The sequence below is a fragment of the Accipiter gentilis genome, chromosome 2 (assembly GCF_929443795.1).
Source record: "Accipiter gentilis chromosome 2, bAccGen1.1, whole genome shotgun sequence".
NCBI lineage: Eukaryota > Metazoa > Chordata > Aves > Accipitriformes > Accipitridae > Astur > Astur gentilis.
This window is the reverse complement of record NC_064881.1, coordinates 53,853,903-53,870,854: the sequence shown is the minus strand read 5'-3', so window position 1 is coordinate 53,870,854 and position 16,952 is coordinate 53,853,903. Positions and strand designations below refer to the sequence as shown.

At 48.5% G+C, this 16,952-nt stretch overlaps 1 protein-coding gene across 2 annotated transcripts; it reads right to left on the bottom strand.

The window, feature by feature from the left end:
• Nucleotides 1-25: 25 nt before the first annotated feature.
• LOC126049530 (ubiquitin carboxyl-terminal hydrolase CYLD-like) lies at nt 26-16,738 on the bottom strand. Of its 2 annotated transcripts, XM_049826046.1 has the most exons (15): nt 16,656-16,738; nt 13,697-14,162; nt 13,336-13,617; nt 13,054-13,123; nt 12,003-12,223; nt 10,873-11,002; nt 9,349-9,487; nt 8,602-8,712; nt 7,193-7,284; nt 6,047-6,113; nt 4,787-4,919; nt 4,356-4,464; nt 4,035-4,153; nt 3,355-3,574; nt 26-2,901 (listed from the first exon to the last, which is right to left on the bottom strand). In XM_049826046.1, exons 2-15 carry the CDS (start codon nt 14,156-14,158, stop codon nt 2,717-2,719), a joined length of 2,340 nt encoding a protein of 779 aa, XP_049682003.1. In that variant the 5' UTR covers nt 14,159-14,162; nt 16,656-16,738; the 3' UTR covers nt 26-2,716. The 2 variants fall into 2 exon arrangements, with proteins under 2 accessions (XP_049682003.1, XP_049681996.1); XM_049826039.1 differs by lacking the exon at nt 16,656-16,738 and having other exon boundaries at nt 13,697-14,582.
• Between the last annotated feature and the right edge of the window lie 214 nt (nt 16,739-16,952).

Below are 16,952 nucleotides of genomic sequence, written 5' to 3'. Positions count from 1 at the left end.
GTAACAGGGAGATAGTAAATCATTTTCCCCTGAGCTTGTAGAATGCACAGACCTGGAATTGAACCACCTATCAGAAAGGTGTGGTGAGGGAGGGGAAGAGGGAAATCCCAGGTGAGATGCACCTGCACATCCCCAGGCACCAACCTCGCAGCTCCGTTGCACAGCCTCCCAGGGACAGCAGTGGTTTAGCTCGTTTAGATCTTTGCAACACATATTGATGGGGAAAAAAAATGAAAAGAGCTTAACAAAGCATGGCCTGATGGCCTTTTGTTTCTAAAAAAACCCAAGAGGCTGGAGGTCCCTGTTGCAATGCTCCAGCTGTAGGCACCGTATCACACTCACCATTTTAACAGAGGAAAAAACTCCAGGAAAAAACAAGAGCAGTTTGCTATTAAAACTTACATTTTTTTAGAGCAGAAGTACCAGAGATACAAGACCCCAACCCCCAGCATACCTGAGTAGAACTTGTCCTGAGTTCTTAGGAGAGAAGGAATGAAGAACAACTTTAAGTAGACAGACAGCAAGACAGCAGCACCCTCCAGCCCCTCAGCCCTCTCCACGGCCACAGAGGATCAGCCAGAGATCACTAAGTCAGCTCACGAGCGGGAGCAGGGTAAACCCATCCTCAGGATGATCCATTGCTAGATCTGCCACCACCTCTCCTGCCCCTAGACAGACTCTTCAACCGCCGGTGCTTTGGCTTTGCCCGGGACCGTTTTGACTATCTCCATGGATGGCGACTCCACAACCTCTCTGGGCAACCTGTGCTAGTGCTCATCACTCTCAAGGTGAAGAAGTGATTCCTGATGTTCAGGGGAACCTCCCGTGTTTCAGTTTGTGCCCAGGGCCTCTTGTCCTGTCAGTGGGCACCATGGAGAGATCCTGGCACCGTCCTCTTTGCACCTTCCCTTCAGGTGTTTATAGACATTGCTAAGGTTCCCCCAAGCCTTCTCTTCTCCAGGCTGAACAGTTGTGGCTCTCTCAGCATTTCTCACGGGAGAGATACTCCAATCCCTTCATCATCTTTGTGGCCCTTCATTGGACTGTCTTCATCTCTCTTGTACTGGGGAGCTCAATCTGGATCCAGTACTCCAGGCAGATGGGAAGGATCCCCTCCTTTGACCTACTGGCAACACTTTGAGTGCAGCCCAGAACCATTGTTCGCCTTCTCTACCATGAAGACACATTGCTGCCTTGTGGTCAACTTGGTGTTGAGCCCCAAATGCTCAGCAAGGACATTTGGAAGCTGAATTGGAGAGCAATGCTCTCAAAACATTAACTGTGTTAACAATCTGGGGTCATTACAAACCAGCCATCCTTTGTAGCCACCACATAGAGAAATAAGGGACACACCAGAAAGCCAAATACAGCCATCAAGCTGTTGAGGTCCCCATTAGCATTACAACCCTGCTGTCAGCAAAAAAAAGATCCTAAACCACATGTAGCGTGTGGCCCAAGCTGACAGGACTGATATAAAGCTACAGGCTACATATTACTTACTGCATCCTGCATTAAAGAGGAAAAAAGAGGAGGAGGAAGGTTATAGCTGCACATCTGGGGCTCCTGGATGCATTCCTCAAGGTTTTGGTGTCCCGATAGTGCAATCCGGAATGTGGGCAACCCAGTTCATAGCACTGACTCCTGTAACAGCTTCCTGCTCCCACAACAGCATGTGTTTAATGGCAGAGAACTCCCACTTTGCAAATTTAAGTTATTTAATTTAAGGAATACCAGTTTCCACCCCGAGACCCTAAACCTTACTGCAGTCACAGCAGAAAATCCAAGAGTGCTCATTTTTTTTCCATTTTTGCCCTTGGAATTGTTACTGGGCTTTGGCACAGATCTCAGAAGTGGATGCAAAGATGAGACAGAAAGTGCTAAAAGTGAGGTTAAACCACCCAACCATGTAGCAATAGTGCAGACTTTGCAAAAAAGAGGGAGCATAATGAGCTCACATGCTGTTCCTCTGCTCCATCTTTCTTCCAGTTTTGTTCTTACAAAAATACATATTTTTAAAGCATATTTGCAGCTCAAGACACCCAGTTAATCTCACGGTTGAAAATAAGGGATAGTGGGTGAAAGTACCAGAGTATTAGCGCTGGATAAGGGAAGTGCAGACAATTCAGGGACCCAGCTTTAGGTGTGGGGTCACATCCCAGACCTCAAGAAAAACCCTCATCCTGACCCCTCTCTTAACCACAATGATGCAGCTCACACCTCCTGGTTTTCTCACTCCGCAAGTCCACGTGAAGATGTCTTACAGAGGGCGAGGCTGTGGTTTTCTTGTGCTCTTTGCAAACCTGAGGATAACTGGTCATGTTTGGATTAGATGCTGGTCCTCAGCCTCAGAGGGAAGGGCTGGAAGGGAGAAAAAGATGTTGGGGAGGACTCTGAGGTAGGGCACAGCTGCGGAGTGCCTGGGGAGGAAGGAGGGTGGAAAGGGAAGGTAGGAAATGAGAATGAATTTGAGTGTAAATAATTCAGAGTCCAGGTCTGGTGGAAGTACAAACTATCGCTCCATAAGGCCAGGTACAGGATTTAACAAACCCAGACAGGCTGACGTGGACAGCTTGATACCAGACACTGGAAGAGGTAAGAGGCAGAAGCGCAAGCTCGGTGCGCCCAGACTCGGCTTTCACCGATTACGAGCTGCAGAGTTGATCCAAGCTCACATTTCCAATGCCTCGCTGCTCTGCGGCACCAGCCCAAGGCATTGTCATTTGTAAAGTGCCATCTTCTTGCTCTGGTACATGTACATGTAGGCATCACAGAAGAGCCGCTTGGCCACTCCATCCATGTCCCGAGGTTGCTCCAGGGCCAGTACAGCCAGTGGCAAGTCCAGGTATTTGGCAACTTCAGGGCACAGTGTTACCGTGGGAATGTTGAAGCCGTTTTCATCACCTACCCCAGAAAGAAGGAGAAAAGTCCAAACCAGGTCCCAAGGCATGAGTACCTACAGCTCAAGCAGATACCATCATGCTCAACAGCAATATAGTGCCTCAGCTGAGAGATCTGGAGGCCAACAACAAAGTGGGGAAGGACAGGAGAATGGTCCTCGCCCACATGGCAGCCAGTTCCAGCTGGCTCGACAAGTCCCTTGTCTGAACACAGCCAGAGGATGAAAGCACTAGGAGGAATCACACGTGCTTGGCCTGGCCATACTCTTCTCTGGGGTCTACTTAAATGGTCACTGTTGGAAACAGGGTCTAGAGAGAGCCTAAATCGTGTAGGGGGCTTCAGAGGAAAAGATGGACTGACCAGCATCTACGCAACGTGCGTTGCAGACCCTCACAGCTGCCCACCATGCAGTGCCCAGCTGCGATCAAAGCTCCGAGCCCACCACCATGTCCTCACCATGCCTGTCAGCCATGCTGTCGAAGAACATCCAGTGTTCGTTCTCGGGGCCGTATTTCACAAAGGAGACGTAATGACTGGTCTCAATGCAGAGCACTGCAAAGAGCTCCATCTTCTCACGAGGGACCTGCTGGCTGCCCCGGGGGCTCCGGCTGTGAAACTCTTCTGGGATGTGCAGCCTAGTTGGCTTGTGCGTTTTGCGTCGGTAGTGGGAGTGAACCTGAGGAGAGATGATGGGGTGGCACTGATGAGCAGGCAGAACTGAACTTGGCCTGCCAGAAAGAGGAGCGTGCAAGGGTCAGACCCCCAGTTTGTTCCCCACTGATCTGACCCCCGTGGTCTCTGCATGCCAGGGAATGGCACTGTGTCAACAGCCTGGCAGCAAGAAGCTGAGACGGGAGTCTGTCACCCTCCAAGAAAGGCCAGACAGTGTGGAGGGCCCAGCACTCCGTCTGTGCAGGATCAGTCCTTATTTAGGCTCTATGTAAGCAGAGGGCTCAATAATGTGCAGCACCTAACCCCGCTCATGCAGCTGATGTGGGCAGTGGGACTGATGCTCAGGAAGGGGACCGTCTGTGCCCAACCTGAACGGCTGCAGGGGAAACACAGGTATTTTGGGGGGTTTGATCTGCTGTCAGCCACCAAGGCAGATTTTGTGAGCAGCCAAAGAAACTGAATACCTGTCTGGAGCAGGAACTGCAGAACTGCTTCAAGCCCGTAGCTGCAAATACCTTGTCCTTGAAACAATCCGAACACTCCACGGTGGCAACGTCGCCACACATGCAGCACTCTCTGGGACCTGCAGGGGCAAGAGGGGTGAGAGGATGTGTCTTCTCCTGACCTCACCTGAAATCTAACTTGTCCCGCTAAAACTGGTGTTCAGAAAAGAAGAATCACACCATGATCCCACCATAAATCTGCTCACAACCTAAGGAGGTGAGACCTGTCACTTGGTTGCTCACGGTCCCAGCTGGCAGCTTTACCGCTTCCCAACAACTTACTGTCAAGCAGCAGATCTGTTATATCCAGCTCCAACGAAGGAATGATTTTGCTGAACATTTTATATTCCTTCCCAAACCGTGGCATTTGGATAATGAAGCAAGATGGGATCTGGGAAAAGAAAGGCAAAGGAGTCACCCTTCCAGAAGAGACAAGCCCCAAAGACTCTTCTCTCCATATTGCTGCTGGGAGTAAAGGCTTTCTGCTCCAGTTATTCACAAGACAAAATGGCAACAGGGAAAGCATAGCCCTCTTCCCAGGTCATGCTGAGATTCTCCAAGATGTCTCTCTTGTGGCTGTATCCTGCTTCTTTGCATTGTTGGATATAGGACATACTAGACCCACTGCACACTCACTGGCAGGCACAGGTACATTGGAGGAAGCAAGAAAGAGGCAGCAGATAGCAGCGTAGGCGGAAGGTAGCTGGGCTCACCTCCACTAGCTTCAGATCAGAGGACAGGAAGGAGTGTTCCACTAACTGCTGCACGTCAGGAACCACCAGATCCTCCTGTTTGTCCATAAATATCTGGTAACAGTAACAGTCCTGCTCCTTCTGGCCTCCTGACCTGCAAGGAGTGGTCACGGGGCTTGTTTACATGGTGCCACAAACATCTGAGCTCCCAAAGGACATACTGGTTTTGTCCCACAAGAGTTCTGGGCCCAAGGCACCAAGGGCTGCTTGGTGCAACACTGACATGAAGCAGTTTTTCCACCCAGAAATGCTAAATACCTGCCATGAGAAGAGGATACAAGTACCATGTTCAGTCTCATTATGCCTCCACAGCATCACATCCTGCTCCTATAAGCAAAACTCAATTTCCCCTTGTTGATGTAAATATTAAGAGACTTCAATATTTTTTAAATCAACTGCACCATGGCACAAAGACTTCAATATTTTTTAAATCAACTGCACCATGGCACAATTGGCAAACTCCCTTCTCGGATGAAAGATCTATTTATAACTGCATATACAAAAGCCACAGAGCAAAACTTGCTGCATTCAAAAGGTGAGTTGTGTGCAGAAGATCTCCCACAACCCCTACATCCCTGAGCCAGCAGAGAAAGGATTTCCTTCAGATGACCCTCTGCAGGGGAGCTGCAGTACAGAGTCGTCTTTGTGCTCAGCCTTTCCGACTACTCCACAATCTATGGTTTGACTGACATCTCAACAAAGGAGCACAGAAACTGAACAATCCCCTTCTATGCTCCTGAACAGCACAGTTATTTTTGGCTTCCTTCAGCCTCTCATCCTCTTTGTAGAGTCCTGAAAAACTGGGACTGCATCCATGGACTCCCTGTTTGAGAGGCTGCAGGACCAGAGCCAGCCTGACAGTCTGGACACATCCCAAATGCATCCAAAGGCTGTCAGATAGTGCTGGCTCTGCACTGAAGTTGGACACTACACTTCTCAAACCACTGCTAGCTCTCCCTAAGGATGAGACAAGGTTTTTATCATTTTCTGAAGGCAGCACCTCCAGGGAGAGTTTAGAAGTGTTTTTTCCTGGATGCATCACCTGGGACAAGATCACAACAAATAAGATCACATGGACAGCAGAGAGGAGCTGCACACAACTCACTGAGCTGTGCCTCCAAACCCTCGATGAAAAGGTGCAAGTAACACCCGGTGACAGTGAGGTGGATAACTAACGAGCCTGGCCTGGGTAAATTGTATTGCTTAGATATGGAAACTTACTGCAGTTTCAAGAGTGGCTCTATTCCCAGTATCTGATGCATTATGAGATTGAGGAATTCCTCAGGATCTGGAAGGTGAGAGAAAAGCATGGGTCACAACACACCAGGAACGCTGCCTTGCCCCACTGCATCCGGACGGCAAAAGCTGCCAGATAAACATGAGCCAGCAATTTTGTGAATTCAGAATCTCCTCTTTTACTCTAGGTAAGGGGACAGTTGGGCTAAAAGCTGAGAGCACTTGGTTAATGCACAAATCCTAAGGTGGGCATGAAAAACGCAAACCAGCCTTCAGACACTACACTCTTACAAGCCAGGCCATCACAGCAACATTATCTCAGAGACCTTAAATGACAGTTACTGCTAACACCAAAAGTATAAACTCAAAGTAAAATCAGGGACAGCTGTGGAAATTCAAGAAAGTGAACAGCTGAACTATCCCTGGCTAAAATAAATATACAACAGTACAAAACACAAGTGCTGTTCACTGACAAGATACCTGCTGTTTCTGGAAGAATCAATGCCACTTGTTTAGTATCCAGGTACTTAGAGGTTGTTGCAGTGATGTTTGGCATTGGTGTAATCCGTTTCCTTGTCGTAAACTACATGGGGCCTTGCTGTGCATGGATGGGAACGTGGTGATTGCAACCAGAGATTGGTGGGTTTCAGCTGTAGGTGTTTTCTGTCTTATTTTAATCAGACTACAGTCTTCAAAGAACCTCAGATAACTTGCTAGAACTCAAAGACATGTTGATCTTGGCAAAATGACAAATCAAGCTGGATTCTAGCAAGGACATCAGGGATGGACTTATCAGGGTATAACTCAAAGTATAAAGGTCAAGGAAATTTCCCTCGTTTAAATTCTGTTCACACAGATCTTCTTCTCCCCTCCTGGCAACAGCTGCCATCAGATAGAGACCCAGCAATTCCCATCCTTCCATCAGACTTCAGGACAAATTTCAGTTGAAAAGCCTGTAGAGTTTTAAAAGCTGAAAGTATTTTACGTTTGCATTTTTACATCAATGAACAGCACAGCAGGCATATTAATGTACGTGCCTGGAAGAAGCACACAATTAAGTTGTCAGCCTGCTGCCTGGATGAGGCAGCGCACAGCAAAGCAGCCCGGGGAAGGCCCCAGAGAGCACGTTACCTTTCTCAGCGTTGGTAAAACTTGAACACTGGCCCTTTTCAGTTAGCTGCTCCCTAAGGTGCATCACACTCCTAGCCCTGACGAAGCCAGTCCTAGAAACAAACAGCAGCCACAGATGAACTCTCCAGTGTATTTAAATCATAGAATCATTGATTGGTTTGGGTTGGAAGGGACTTTTAAAGATCATCTAGTCCAACCCCTCTGCCATGGGCAAGGACATCTTTCACTAGACCAGGTTGCTCAAAGCCCCATCCAACCTGGCCTTGAACACTTCCAGGGATGGGGCAGCCACAACTTCTCTGGGCAACCTGGTCCAGTGCCTCACCGCCCTCATCTTAACAAATTTCTACAGCCGATCTAAATCTAACCTTTCAGTTTAAAACCATTACCCCTTATCCGGTCACTACAGGCCTTGGTAAAAATTCTCTGTCTTTCTTAGAAGCCCCCTTTCCATATTGAAAGGCAGCAAGAAGGTCTGCCCAGAGCCTCCTCTTCTCCAGGCTGAACAACCCCAACTCTCTCAGCCTTTCTCCATAGCAGAGGAGTTCCATCCATCAAACCATTTCCGTGTCCCTCCTCTGGACCCGCTCCAACAGGTCCGTGTCTGTCTTGTACTGGGGACCCCAGAGCTGGTCACAGTGCTCCAGGGGGAGGGTGTCACCAGAGCAGAGCAGAGGGGGAGAATCCCGTCCCTGGACCTGCTGGCCACGCTGCTCTGGATGCAGCCCAGGATACGGTTGGTTTTCTGGGCTGCAAGCGCACACTGCTGACTCATGTCCAACTTTTCATCCCCAAGTCCTTCCCTGCAGGGCTGCTCTCAATCAAATCTCAGCATCACAGAATGCCCCAGGGTTGTATTTCTGCAGCCAGTGCCAGGACACTGGTCCTCAATGAAGATGCTAATATCCTATGTTCAATCAGCTCTCCATGCCTCTCCTCTACACCCCTCTAGGGAGGATGAGGAAAAAACCTGGTCTCTTTGATATAAATTCCAGAGAATTTAGCTCTCATGCCACAGTCTACCTTCATCCAGCCTGGCATTGCATCCGGCCTTTGGGACTAACTGCTGATGAAGGCAATGCCACTGTTTTATCAACACCAGGGTTCTCCCAAGAGGTGGTCTGAACCCCAGGAATCCCCCTTTCTTCCTTTCACTGAGAAGTCAGCTCACAAGGCTTCCTTCTGAGCAGGATATACTCATGCACATGCAGTAGGAGTTGTGACAGCCTTACAACCCAGGGAAAGGAACAAATGGAAGAGGAACCCAGTATGAAGACCTTTGGATGTGGCTGGCAGGAGAAACCCTCCAGGTAACCCTTTCCCTCAGTGATAAGTACCATCTGGTAGGGCAGCAGAGAAGGTATGAAGGCAGATGGACCACTTCCAGGATTCCCACACAGCATACTCACTTTCGGAGGGGATTTACAATCTCATCCCGCAGAATGCTCTGGACGTTCCTGTCACACAGCGGGAAGGGCTTGAAGAGCATGGAGTCCAGCACAGACGTACAGGAGAAGAGGCTGTGAAAAGAGCGTGATGGGTGTAAGTCTGATGGGTTTGCAGCATTAGAACCAAACCATTGTGCCTGGTGACAGTCAGTGGCTTTTGCTTTCAACAGTCCGTGCATGCAATTACAGAAAGGTGAGTGACGGTGAGTTTCCAGAGTGAGATAAACCACATCTTATTTAATGAACACTGGTAGTAAGCAAGGAAGCAGGTCAGAGAGAATGAAATCTCATACTTTGCAGCCAAAACTGCTCATGGGGAGACACCACCAAGTCTTTTCCTCTCCAAACAGTGCTGCACAGTGAAGCTGGGATCTCCTGGGCGGTTTCTTTGAAATACTTCCAGCCATTACCTCCAGTAACAGTCAGCATGGTCCAAGTCCAGAGAGAAACAATCTCTCACCGCCCTGCATGACAGACACACGGGTACCTCAGGTACTCCTGAGAGGTATTTCAGGGCCTGAGAACCTACCAGATTAGGAAGGAGATCAAAAAGCAGCAAGCATCGAGGCTGCGTCTCCACACATTCTGCTCTATACTGGGTTAATTTCCAGCCACCTCAGAAATCCAGGGAAATGCTGTGGTTTAGGGCTTTGCCCAACTGAAAAAGCACTCATTTAATAGAATGGCACCACTCAACCAGGTCCTTACCTGAAGAGAGCTGCGTCCATATAGCAGGAATTACAATGGCCTTGGATCCCCTTCATCCGCCCTCGCAGGACACGCACTGCTGCCTCATTCCTGAGGGGAGGAAAACTGTCTGGAGTCTGTGGAAGAACTTCTTGCCCTCCTGCAAGAGAAGCAACAGAAGCAACTCTCTTTAGCTTCCCACCTCATTTGAGTCAGCTCTGCCTTTCCCTTGATGCCCCAGAGGTCTGCTCTGCTCAGAAGTCAGCACCACACTCTTCTGCACTCCTGCTGGGACTCAACCACACTGAGATGAAGGTTTGTCTCCAGCAATTCATCTACTGGAAATGAAGACAAAAACCAAACCATCTCTTCGTCAGCCCAGACCTGCCCTAGCAATCCATACCGCCTCTGCCATCATTATGCCACATATAATGAAGACCAAAAGAGCTACAAACAAGCTGGTGTTGTGTTATATGCAAGCTTGGGATCTCTCCGTTGAGAGACATGTGACCCCAGTAGCAAGGGGACAAACAGGCAACTGTGCTTTGATAGCCTCATCCCACTGGCCTGTCATCTCCTTAGGCATCAAAGGTGGCTTTCTCAATCTGGTCCTTCCTGGTTTCTTCAGCATTCTCCACTTGTAATTCAATCCCCTCTCTTCAGCATGTCCTTAAGACATTCTGTCTTGTCCCTTCTCCCAGTTTTTGGACAGTCCCTACAGGAATCCTGTCTTCTCATTTACAGTTTCTAAAAGGCTAGTTCACACTGTGTTCTCTGCGCTGCAGGAATTTCTTCCTGTTCAAATGAAAATACTGGCCTGTTCTTCCCTGCATCTTCTTGTGAATGTCTTATCATCACATTGAGCTCTACATTAAAATTTATTTCAACCTCTCTCCCTTTCCAAGCTCACTCATTTCTCAGTCCCCAGGTGCAACACCGTTATCACCTGATGTCTTGGCCCTGGGCCTGAGCTACCCACTCCAATTCTCCAGAGCCACATGTGCAGTCTACATTTAACATACAGTAGCTATGCCAGACCCTATAGCTAAAACACTTGTCCATATTCCAGTCTCAGTTACACAAGACCTTTTCTTCTGCCCTGAAAACCACAGGCAGAAGAGCCCTATCTTGCTTGCAGCATTCGTGATGCCTTGCAAAGACTGTTGCTCTGGTCTTCTATCCTCTTGTTACCCCCCAACACTTCCTGCCAGCTTCCCCTTCTCCAACACATCTGTGCCACTGAGGCCTCATTTTTAGAGCCACTCACAATACGTTGCCCTATATTCAATGTCCTAGTCTATGTTATCCCTGTAATAAATTGCTTACCATCTCTCTCACTTGTGGGGCATTTCCTATAAATACCATCATGGCAGCTTCAGCACCCTTAAAACTGACATCTTTTGGAACGCTCAAAGAAAGCGAAGAATATTAAACTGCTGATTAAGATACTGTGCATGAAGCTTCTCCGTAGCATGCCTTGTCCCAGCACAGCCCCGTCTCCCCTCTCCCCAGAGAACTTAGTAAAATCCATGAGGCTCAGCTCACTGTTGTGCGAACACTGGAATCGAACGTCGGGCTGGCAAGACTGCAGCCTCACAAAGAGGCCACGCTTTGGAGTGCAGTGGAAGTAGTGTTTGCCCAGCCATTCGCCATCAGTGACCCCCTTATCTTCATCCTGGGAAAAAAGCATTGAGGAATAGCATGAGAGCAGGCTTTCCGTGAAAATTTCCATGATCCCCCATATGGCCATTTACTATCTTAAGAGCTGTATACACGTTTGGTCCCGTTTCGTTGACTATTTTCATTTATTCTCGTTATGTTTTGAACCTATTGATGCTGCTTGTAGGTTTCATGATTATTCCATCCCACATACCAGTAACAACTGCTCTTGAAGAGAGCAAACCAACCCTCATAATCATGCCACTAGCTCTCCTCCCCAGCCTAAGGAAGGGCAAAATTGTGTCATTGCCCTCACACTTCACACTCTGATACATCAGAGGTTGTCCTGGTTTCAGCTGGGATAGTTAATTTTCTCTCTAGTAGCTGGTATAGTGCTATGTTTTGGGTTCAGTATGAGAAGAATGTTGATAACACACTGATGTTTTCAGTTGTTGCTACATAGTGTTTATACTAAGTCAAGGATTTTTCAGCTTCTCATGCCCAGCCAGCAAGAAGGCTGGAGGGACACAAGAAGTTGGGGGGGAACACAGCCAGGGCAGCTGACCCAAACTGGCCAAAGAGGTATTCTATACCATGCAACACCATGCCCAGTATATAAACTGGGGCGAGTGGGGTTGGGGGGATCGCAGCTCAGGGACTAACTGGGCATCAGTCAGTGGGTGGCAAGCAATTGCATTGTGCATCACTTGTATATTCCAATCCTTTTATTATTATTATTGTCATTTTACTATTGTTATTATTATCATTATTAGTTTCTTCTTTTCTGTTCTATTAAACTGTTCTTATCTCAACCCACGAGTTTTTTGGGGGGGGGGTTCCCCAATTCTCTCCCCCACCCCACTGGGTGAGGGGCTGGCTGGGGTTAAACCATGACAGAGGCCCAGGTCAGGCTGTGATATACACAGCCACAAGCTGAAGGACTTAAAAGAGAAGAGCAACCAAGACCTGCCTGTTCTGATATACAATCTCACAGCAGGAAATCTTTTGCTCCTTACCAGTTCAACTCCTGCCATTTTGTGCTTAATTTGGGGCAGGTAGCCCAACCAGCGGATGATTCCCGAAACCTGGTTTCCCTTGTCCAAGGTGATCTGGACCATGGAGTTCACCTCCAAGGATGAATTCCCACTTTCGCACTCCTCACCACTCTCGCTTATCTCTCGTTTCATTTGGTTTGGGTGTCCCAAGCCCATGTCGGACTCAAACGGTGAAAATAAACCTAGTGGGCAATACAAAATGTCAGGTGAGGTAGGAAGTCAACACCTAATGACAGACACCTCTGGGTCTCATCTAATACCAGGTGTATTTTGAAATTACAGACCACACACCCAAGCATGAAGCTGAGCAACAAAGACACAAGGTGTAATTCCCAGTGATACGGCCAAGCTGGTCTAACAGGCTGAGAGGGGATGATCCTGCTCCTTGTTTTTCCCGCTCAAGGCTGCACGCTCCAGCCTCTCGCTGGCCCCGGAGCTAATGCAGCCCTTCACAGAGCCATTTTGGACTACTGAAACAGCAGCAGGGGGGTTACTTCCAAATTATTTTTCCGCCTTTAGTGAGATGAATCAATTCGGTGAAAAGTCTAATGATGGCTCCCCTAGGGCCAGCCGTGACAGCTGCACAGTGTCTTTTGATGGCAACAGAGAGATCCCACTAATTTCTTGTCTTGTCCAATGAGGTACACCATCACTGCTGGCACCTGTGCATCTCTGAGTTTGTCTGGCATCAGGATGAGGCTCCTGCTCCATCTTCTACAGCTAAATTAAAGACTCTTTAACCAGTAATTCCCCTAGAAATTACTTCTGCACTGCAATCACACTCTCTCTTCTTCCTGACAAATAGGAAGACTCAGCTTTAGTTGCCTAATGCAAAGAATTTTGTCCAGAACTTGAGACTTTTCCATGGACCTTCTCTGCCTCCTGATCAACTAAGTTGGGACTAGCTGAAGCTATTGTTCGACTTTCAGCTCATCGGTAGCCTTGCAGAGAAGAAATAAATGCTAAATCCCTAGGAACGTACACAGGGCAGACACATCTGATGATAACCTACTTTGCAAGCTTTCCTTCACAACAGAGTCCATAGGGATTTCTCTGAAAATGTCAGTTGTTCCTTCTTCTTCCTGAAAGGAGCAAAAAAATCTATCAGCTAAATGCTTTATCAGACATAAAGCATTCCTGGAATATGAACCAGTTTTTCAAAGAGGCCTGGAAAGTTTGCATGTAACCTTATGTCCCTTTTGGACATTCCTTCCACTTCTCTTTAATGTCTCACCATAACATAGTTTTTAAAAAATCCCCCAAAACCAAGAAAAGGCGGAAAGGCTGCTCTTACCGGACAAACTTTAACGAACCATTGGGTTCCTTCCCTGTAAACTGCCATCGCTATTCCTTTTGTGAGGACCTCATCCACATAGAAGCTAACAGCATCTCCCACTTTCACAGGAACCTCCTCCTCCATGTCCGGTTTTGGCTTCTGTTTCATGTAGTCCTCGTCTGGCATGGAAGTAAACTGGACTCTGCTAAATGGGAGGAAGATCCCGCAGTTCCGCTTACACTTAAAATACTCGGTGCCGTGATAAGATCCATCGCTGCGCCCTCTGTTTTCTCCCTCACCCTGAAAACACACCAGAAAGGCACGTTACATACACAAACACAAAGGGAGAATAAGCAACTTACCTTCTTGGCCACTTTACCTGTAACTCCACCCCAAAGAAGAACGGAGACAGCGCAGCTGAAGTGTTTTTGTAAATGCTTCCAATGTAGCGGATGATACCAGGGAGATGTTGCCGGTCAACCTCCACCATCACTTTTTGGCCTGGCACGGCCCGCAGAGCTGCTTCAAGGCTCAACCTCTCCAAGAAGTAGTTCAAGCGTTCGTTGTGACTGCTGATGGCCAGGAGGAAGACAGCCGCCTCCTCACGCACAGGCTGGAGGATTTCTACATTTATTGTGACAGTGGAGCTGTCATCCAGCATGATGACTTTCAAGAAGCAAGCCGGGGGCCTGTCATCGGAGAAGTTGCGCAGGTAACTTCTCTCGCTGCAGAAGCACATGTTCCCAGCTTGGAAGTACTTGCTGCCATAGGCACAGTCTTCTGTCAGGATGTAATAGCAGTTTCCGTCCCCTGCTGAAGGCAGAAGGCTGGTCATCGTCATTCCCCTGGGTTGTGAGAAACGAGAGAGCCACGCCAGTGAAGATACATGCATGTTCTTGCAGAAGATCTCAGAAGAATTCAGGTTGGAAGAGGTCTTGAGCCCAACCCCATGCTCAAAGCAGGTTGTTTAAAACCTCACCCAGCTGAGTTTTGAGCATCCCCAACGAGAATGATCCCACAGCCTCCCTGGTCCCTTGTTCCAGTGTTTGATCACCGTCATGGTGAAAAAGAGCAAATTCCATCTAACCACGGTTTCCCACATTCCTGCTTGTCCCCGTTGCTTCTTGTCCCCCCACCATGCATCCATGGGACGAGTCTGGCTCCGTCTTCTCTACTAAAGCCTCCCAATAAGAAGTCGCACAGAGCAGCATCTCCTCGTCTGTCCTGTTCTCTACAATGCTGCACTGCCAGAACAGCCTCATTAAATTCCACCTCCTGCTTTCTTTTCATACTTAATTGCAGGAGCAGAGCAAAGGCTAAATTCTGCCTTTTAAAAATCCTCTAAAAAGGGAGTTCTAGTCCGTGACTACAGCTCTTCGATGTTGTGTTAAAGCATGTTAATATTCAAAACATACGCAAAGCACAGCACCTACTGCATTACTATGCTGAGGCACTAAAGATCACCATCTTTCAAAACAAATATATTAAAAGAAATTCAAATATCTGCAATCAGAAGTAAATTTCTGCGCTTAAATTTTAATTAAATTCTAGTTAAATACTTATGCAGTTTACCCCTCCACATCTCACTTCTGATGATACCACACACAGCCAGGACCCAGACTTTTTGTTACAACATAAAAAAGGGATGAATATAGAAACTTCTTCCTGCAGGTGGATAGAACTGGTTGGCCCAACTTGGCCGATATAGAGAAAATAAGAGACGTGCCCGTTTCTAGGCCATGGAGGAAATTAAGGAAGAAAAAAAGATGTCTCCACGACAGGCTACCTGGTAGAAGTTTCTTAAAAGTTCAAAGTGGAGAGAGGAGGAATTGAGCAGATGCAATTAAGGGAAGTAGAAACTCACTCAGGGCATTGCGGCAGGAAGCACAAATGCAGCTGCTCGCAAGAACAATAAATGGGTGGGTTGGGAGGAAAACGTAGGCAGAGCTTGAACAGAAAAGCTGCACAGAGCTCAGCAAGGAGGAAGGCAGCGTTACTGGGGACTTCACGGGAGACTAATAGCGAGAGAGCTCATTTTTTAAAGTATTAGTAAAAGATAAATCACTGCTTGTGTTGAAAAAAAAAAAAAAAAAGGTCAACCAATGCCTGATCAGATCCTGGAGCTTTCCTTGTGTTTGAACTCATCATGGCAGCTTCCTACAGGAGCTGTCTCCCTTTCACGCTTATTTTTTTAAACCTTTGTGGGCGGAAGGATGGCTCAGAGACCTGATCCAAATGCTGCTGTACTGCATTTGGGCAACGCTCATTTGCCGCGGCTGAAGATCTGGTCTCAAAACGGAATAACCCCCCCCAGAAAACCATGGGTCTCCTAAAGTAGCATCTGCTTGGGTCTGCCAGTGGAGCTAATTTCACGTGTATAGCAGATACACGTCATCCACGTAGCCAGAGATTCGACAGCTGAACCTGCCCTGCCACGGCGGTACAAACCACACTCGTGTTCTTCCCTCTTTCTGCCGAGGGAACCCAGCAGGATTCACTCCGGGATGACCACCTTGAAGTAATGGGGCACTATGGAGGTACACAACCATGCCAGGGCAAGACCCCCTCCTTTGCAATAACTGAGTTGGGAGGTGACAGCAGGCGGTGGAAGTGGAAGAAATCCCGTGGTGTGCAGCAGTTCCCTTATTTCCCATCCACGCAACATTCTGCTGACATTTTATCACTCTACCGGCAGAGGAAAGGCTTGAAATTCTGTGACTTTTTTAAAGGAAAGAATTAAAGAATAAGATGCTGTGTCCCAACTCCCCCTCCCCCATATTCGATCTTCCATTTTCAGGACTTTGGTTTTATTTTATTTTTTTTTAAAAAAAGTTCTCTCTCCATAAGGAATACAATAAACCCCAGCGTGCTTTAAATGCTGCCAAAAAGAGAAAAACCAGAATAAACCGTTTCCCTCACCAAAACCCAAGAATAAACCGTTTCCCTCACCAAAACCCAAGAATAAACCACCTCTTCAACAACCGAATATGCACAATTCCCTCCCAGGTTAACAGAAATAAAAGCACATCCAGACCGGTGTGCGATCTTTGGGCTTGTGGTGTTTCAAACGACGCTGAAACCTGACGGATTGCGCTGAGGGGAACCTGGGGAGCGCTGGATAATTAAAAATAAAGCCAAATTAAAGCAGTAAAGCGAGGCTGGGCTGGAGGAAGGCTCTCCAGGGACCTGACCCTGAGGTACCTGGGGGAGGGGGAGCTGAGAGGGGCCCACAGGGGACCGGGGGGGCTCCATGGCCGGGGGTCAGCGGGGGAAGACCCCGCTGTGGGACGATGCCGAGGAGGGGAGCCCCCCCCCGCCCCGATCCCCCCGGCTCTCACCGTCTCCCGCCGCCGCCGCCACAGCCCGGCTCTTCCGCCTCAGGGGACGTTACCACAGAGCCGCGGGGAGCGCAGACTTCCGGCCCGCCCCTGTGCCGCCGGTTTGCTAGCCAATGGGAAGCGGCGTGGGGAGGGGAGGTGGGGAGGAGGGATAGGGCAGGTAGCCAATGAAGGAGAGGGGGGCGGTGGCAGGGCTGCCGGGGGGCGGGTCTCGCGGCTGCCCCGCCCCGCCCTCTGCGGGACCTCAGGCGGGTCCTGAGGACGGTTCCCGTGTCCCCATAGTCCCTGTGTCCCTTG

Bases quoted from the DNA above. Each gene is read 5' to 3' on its own strand.
- LOC126049530 (XM_049826039.1), bottom strand. From the start codon at position 14,209: ATGCATGTATCTTCACTGGCGTGGCTCTCTCGTTTCTCACAACCCAGG. The intron at 6,114-7,192 runs GTAACGTGCTCT...CTCACCTTCCAG, and splicing joins TTTTACCAACGCTGAGAAAG to ATCCTGAGGAATTCCTCAAT. The intron at 2,902-3,354 runs GTGAGGACATGG...TTTCTGGGGTAG, and splicing joins CAGCATGGCTGACAGGCATG to GTGATGAAAACGGCTTCAAC.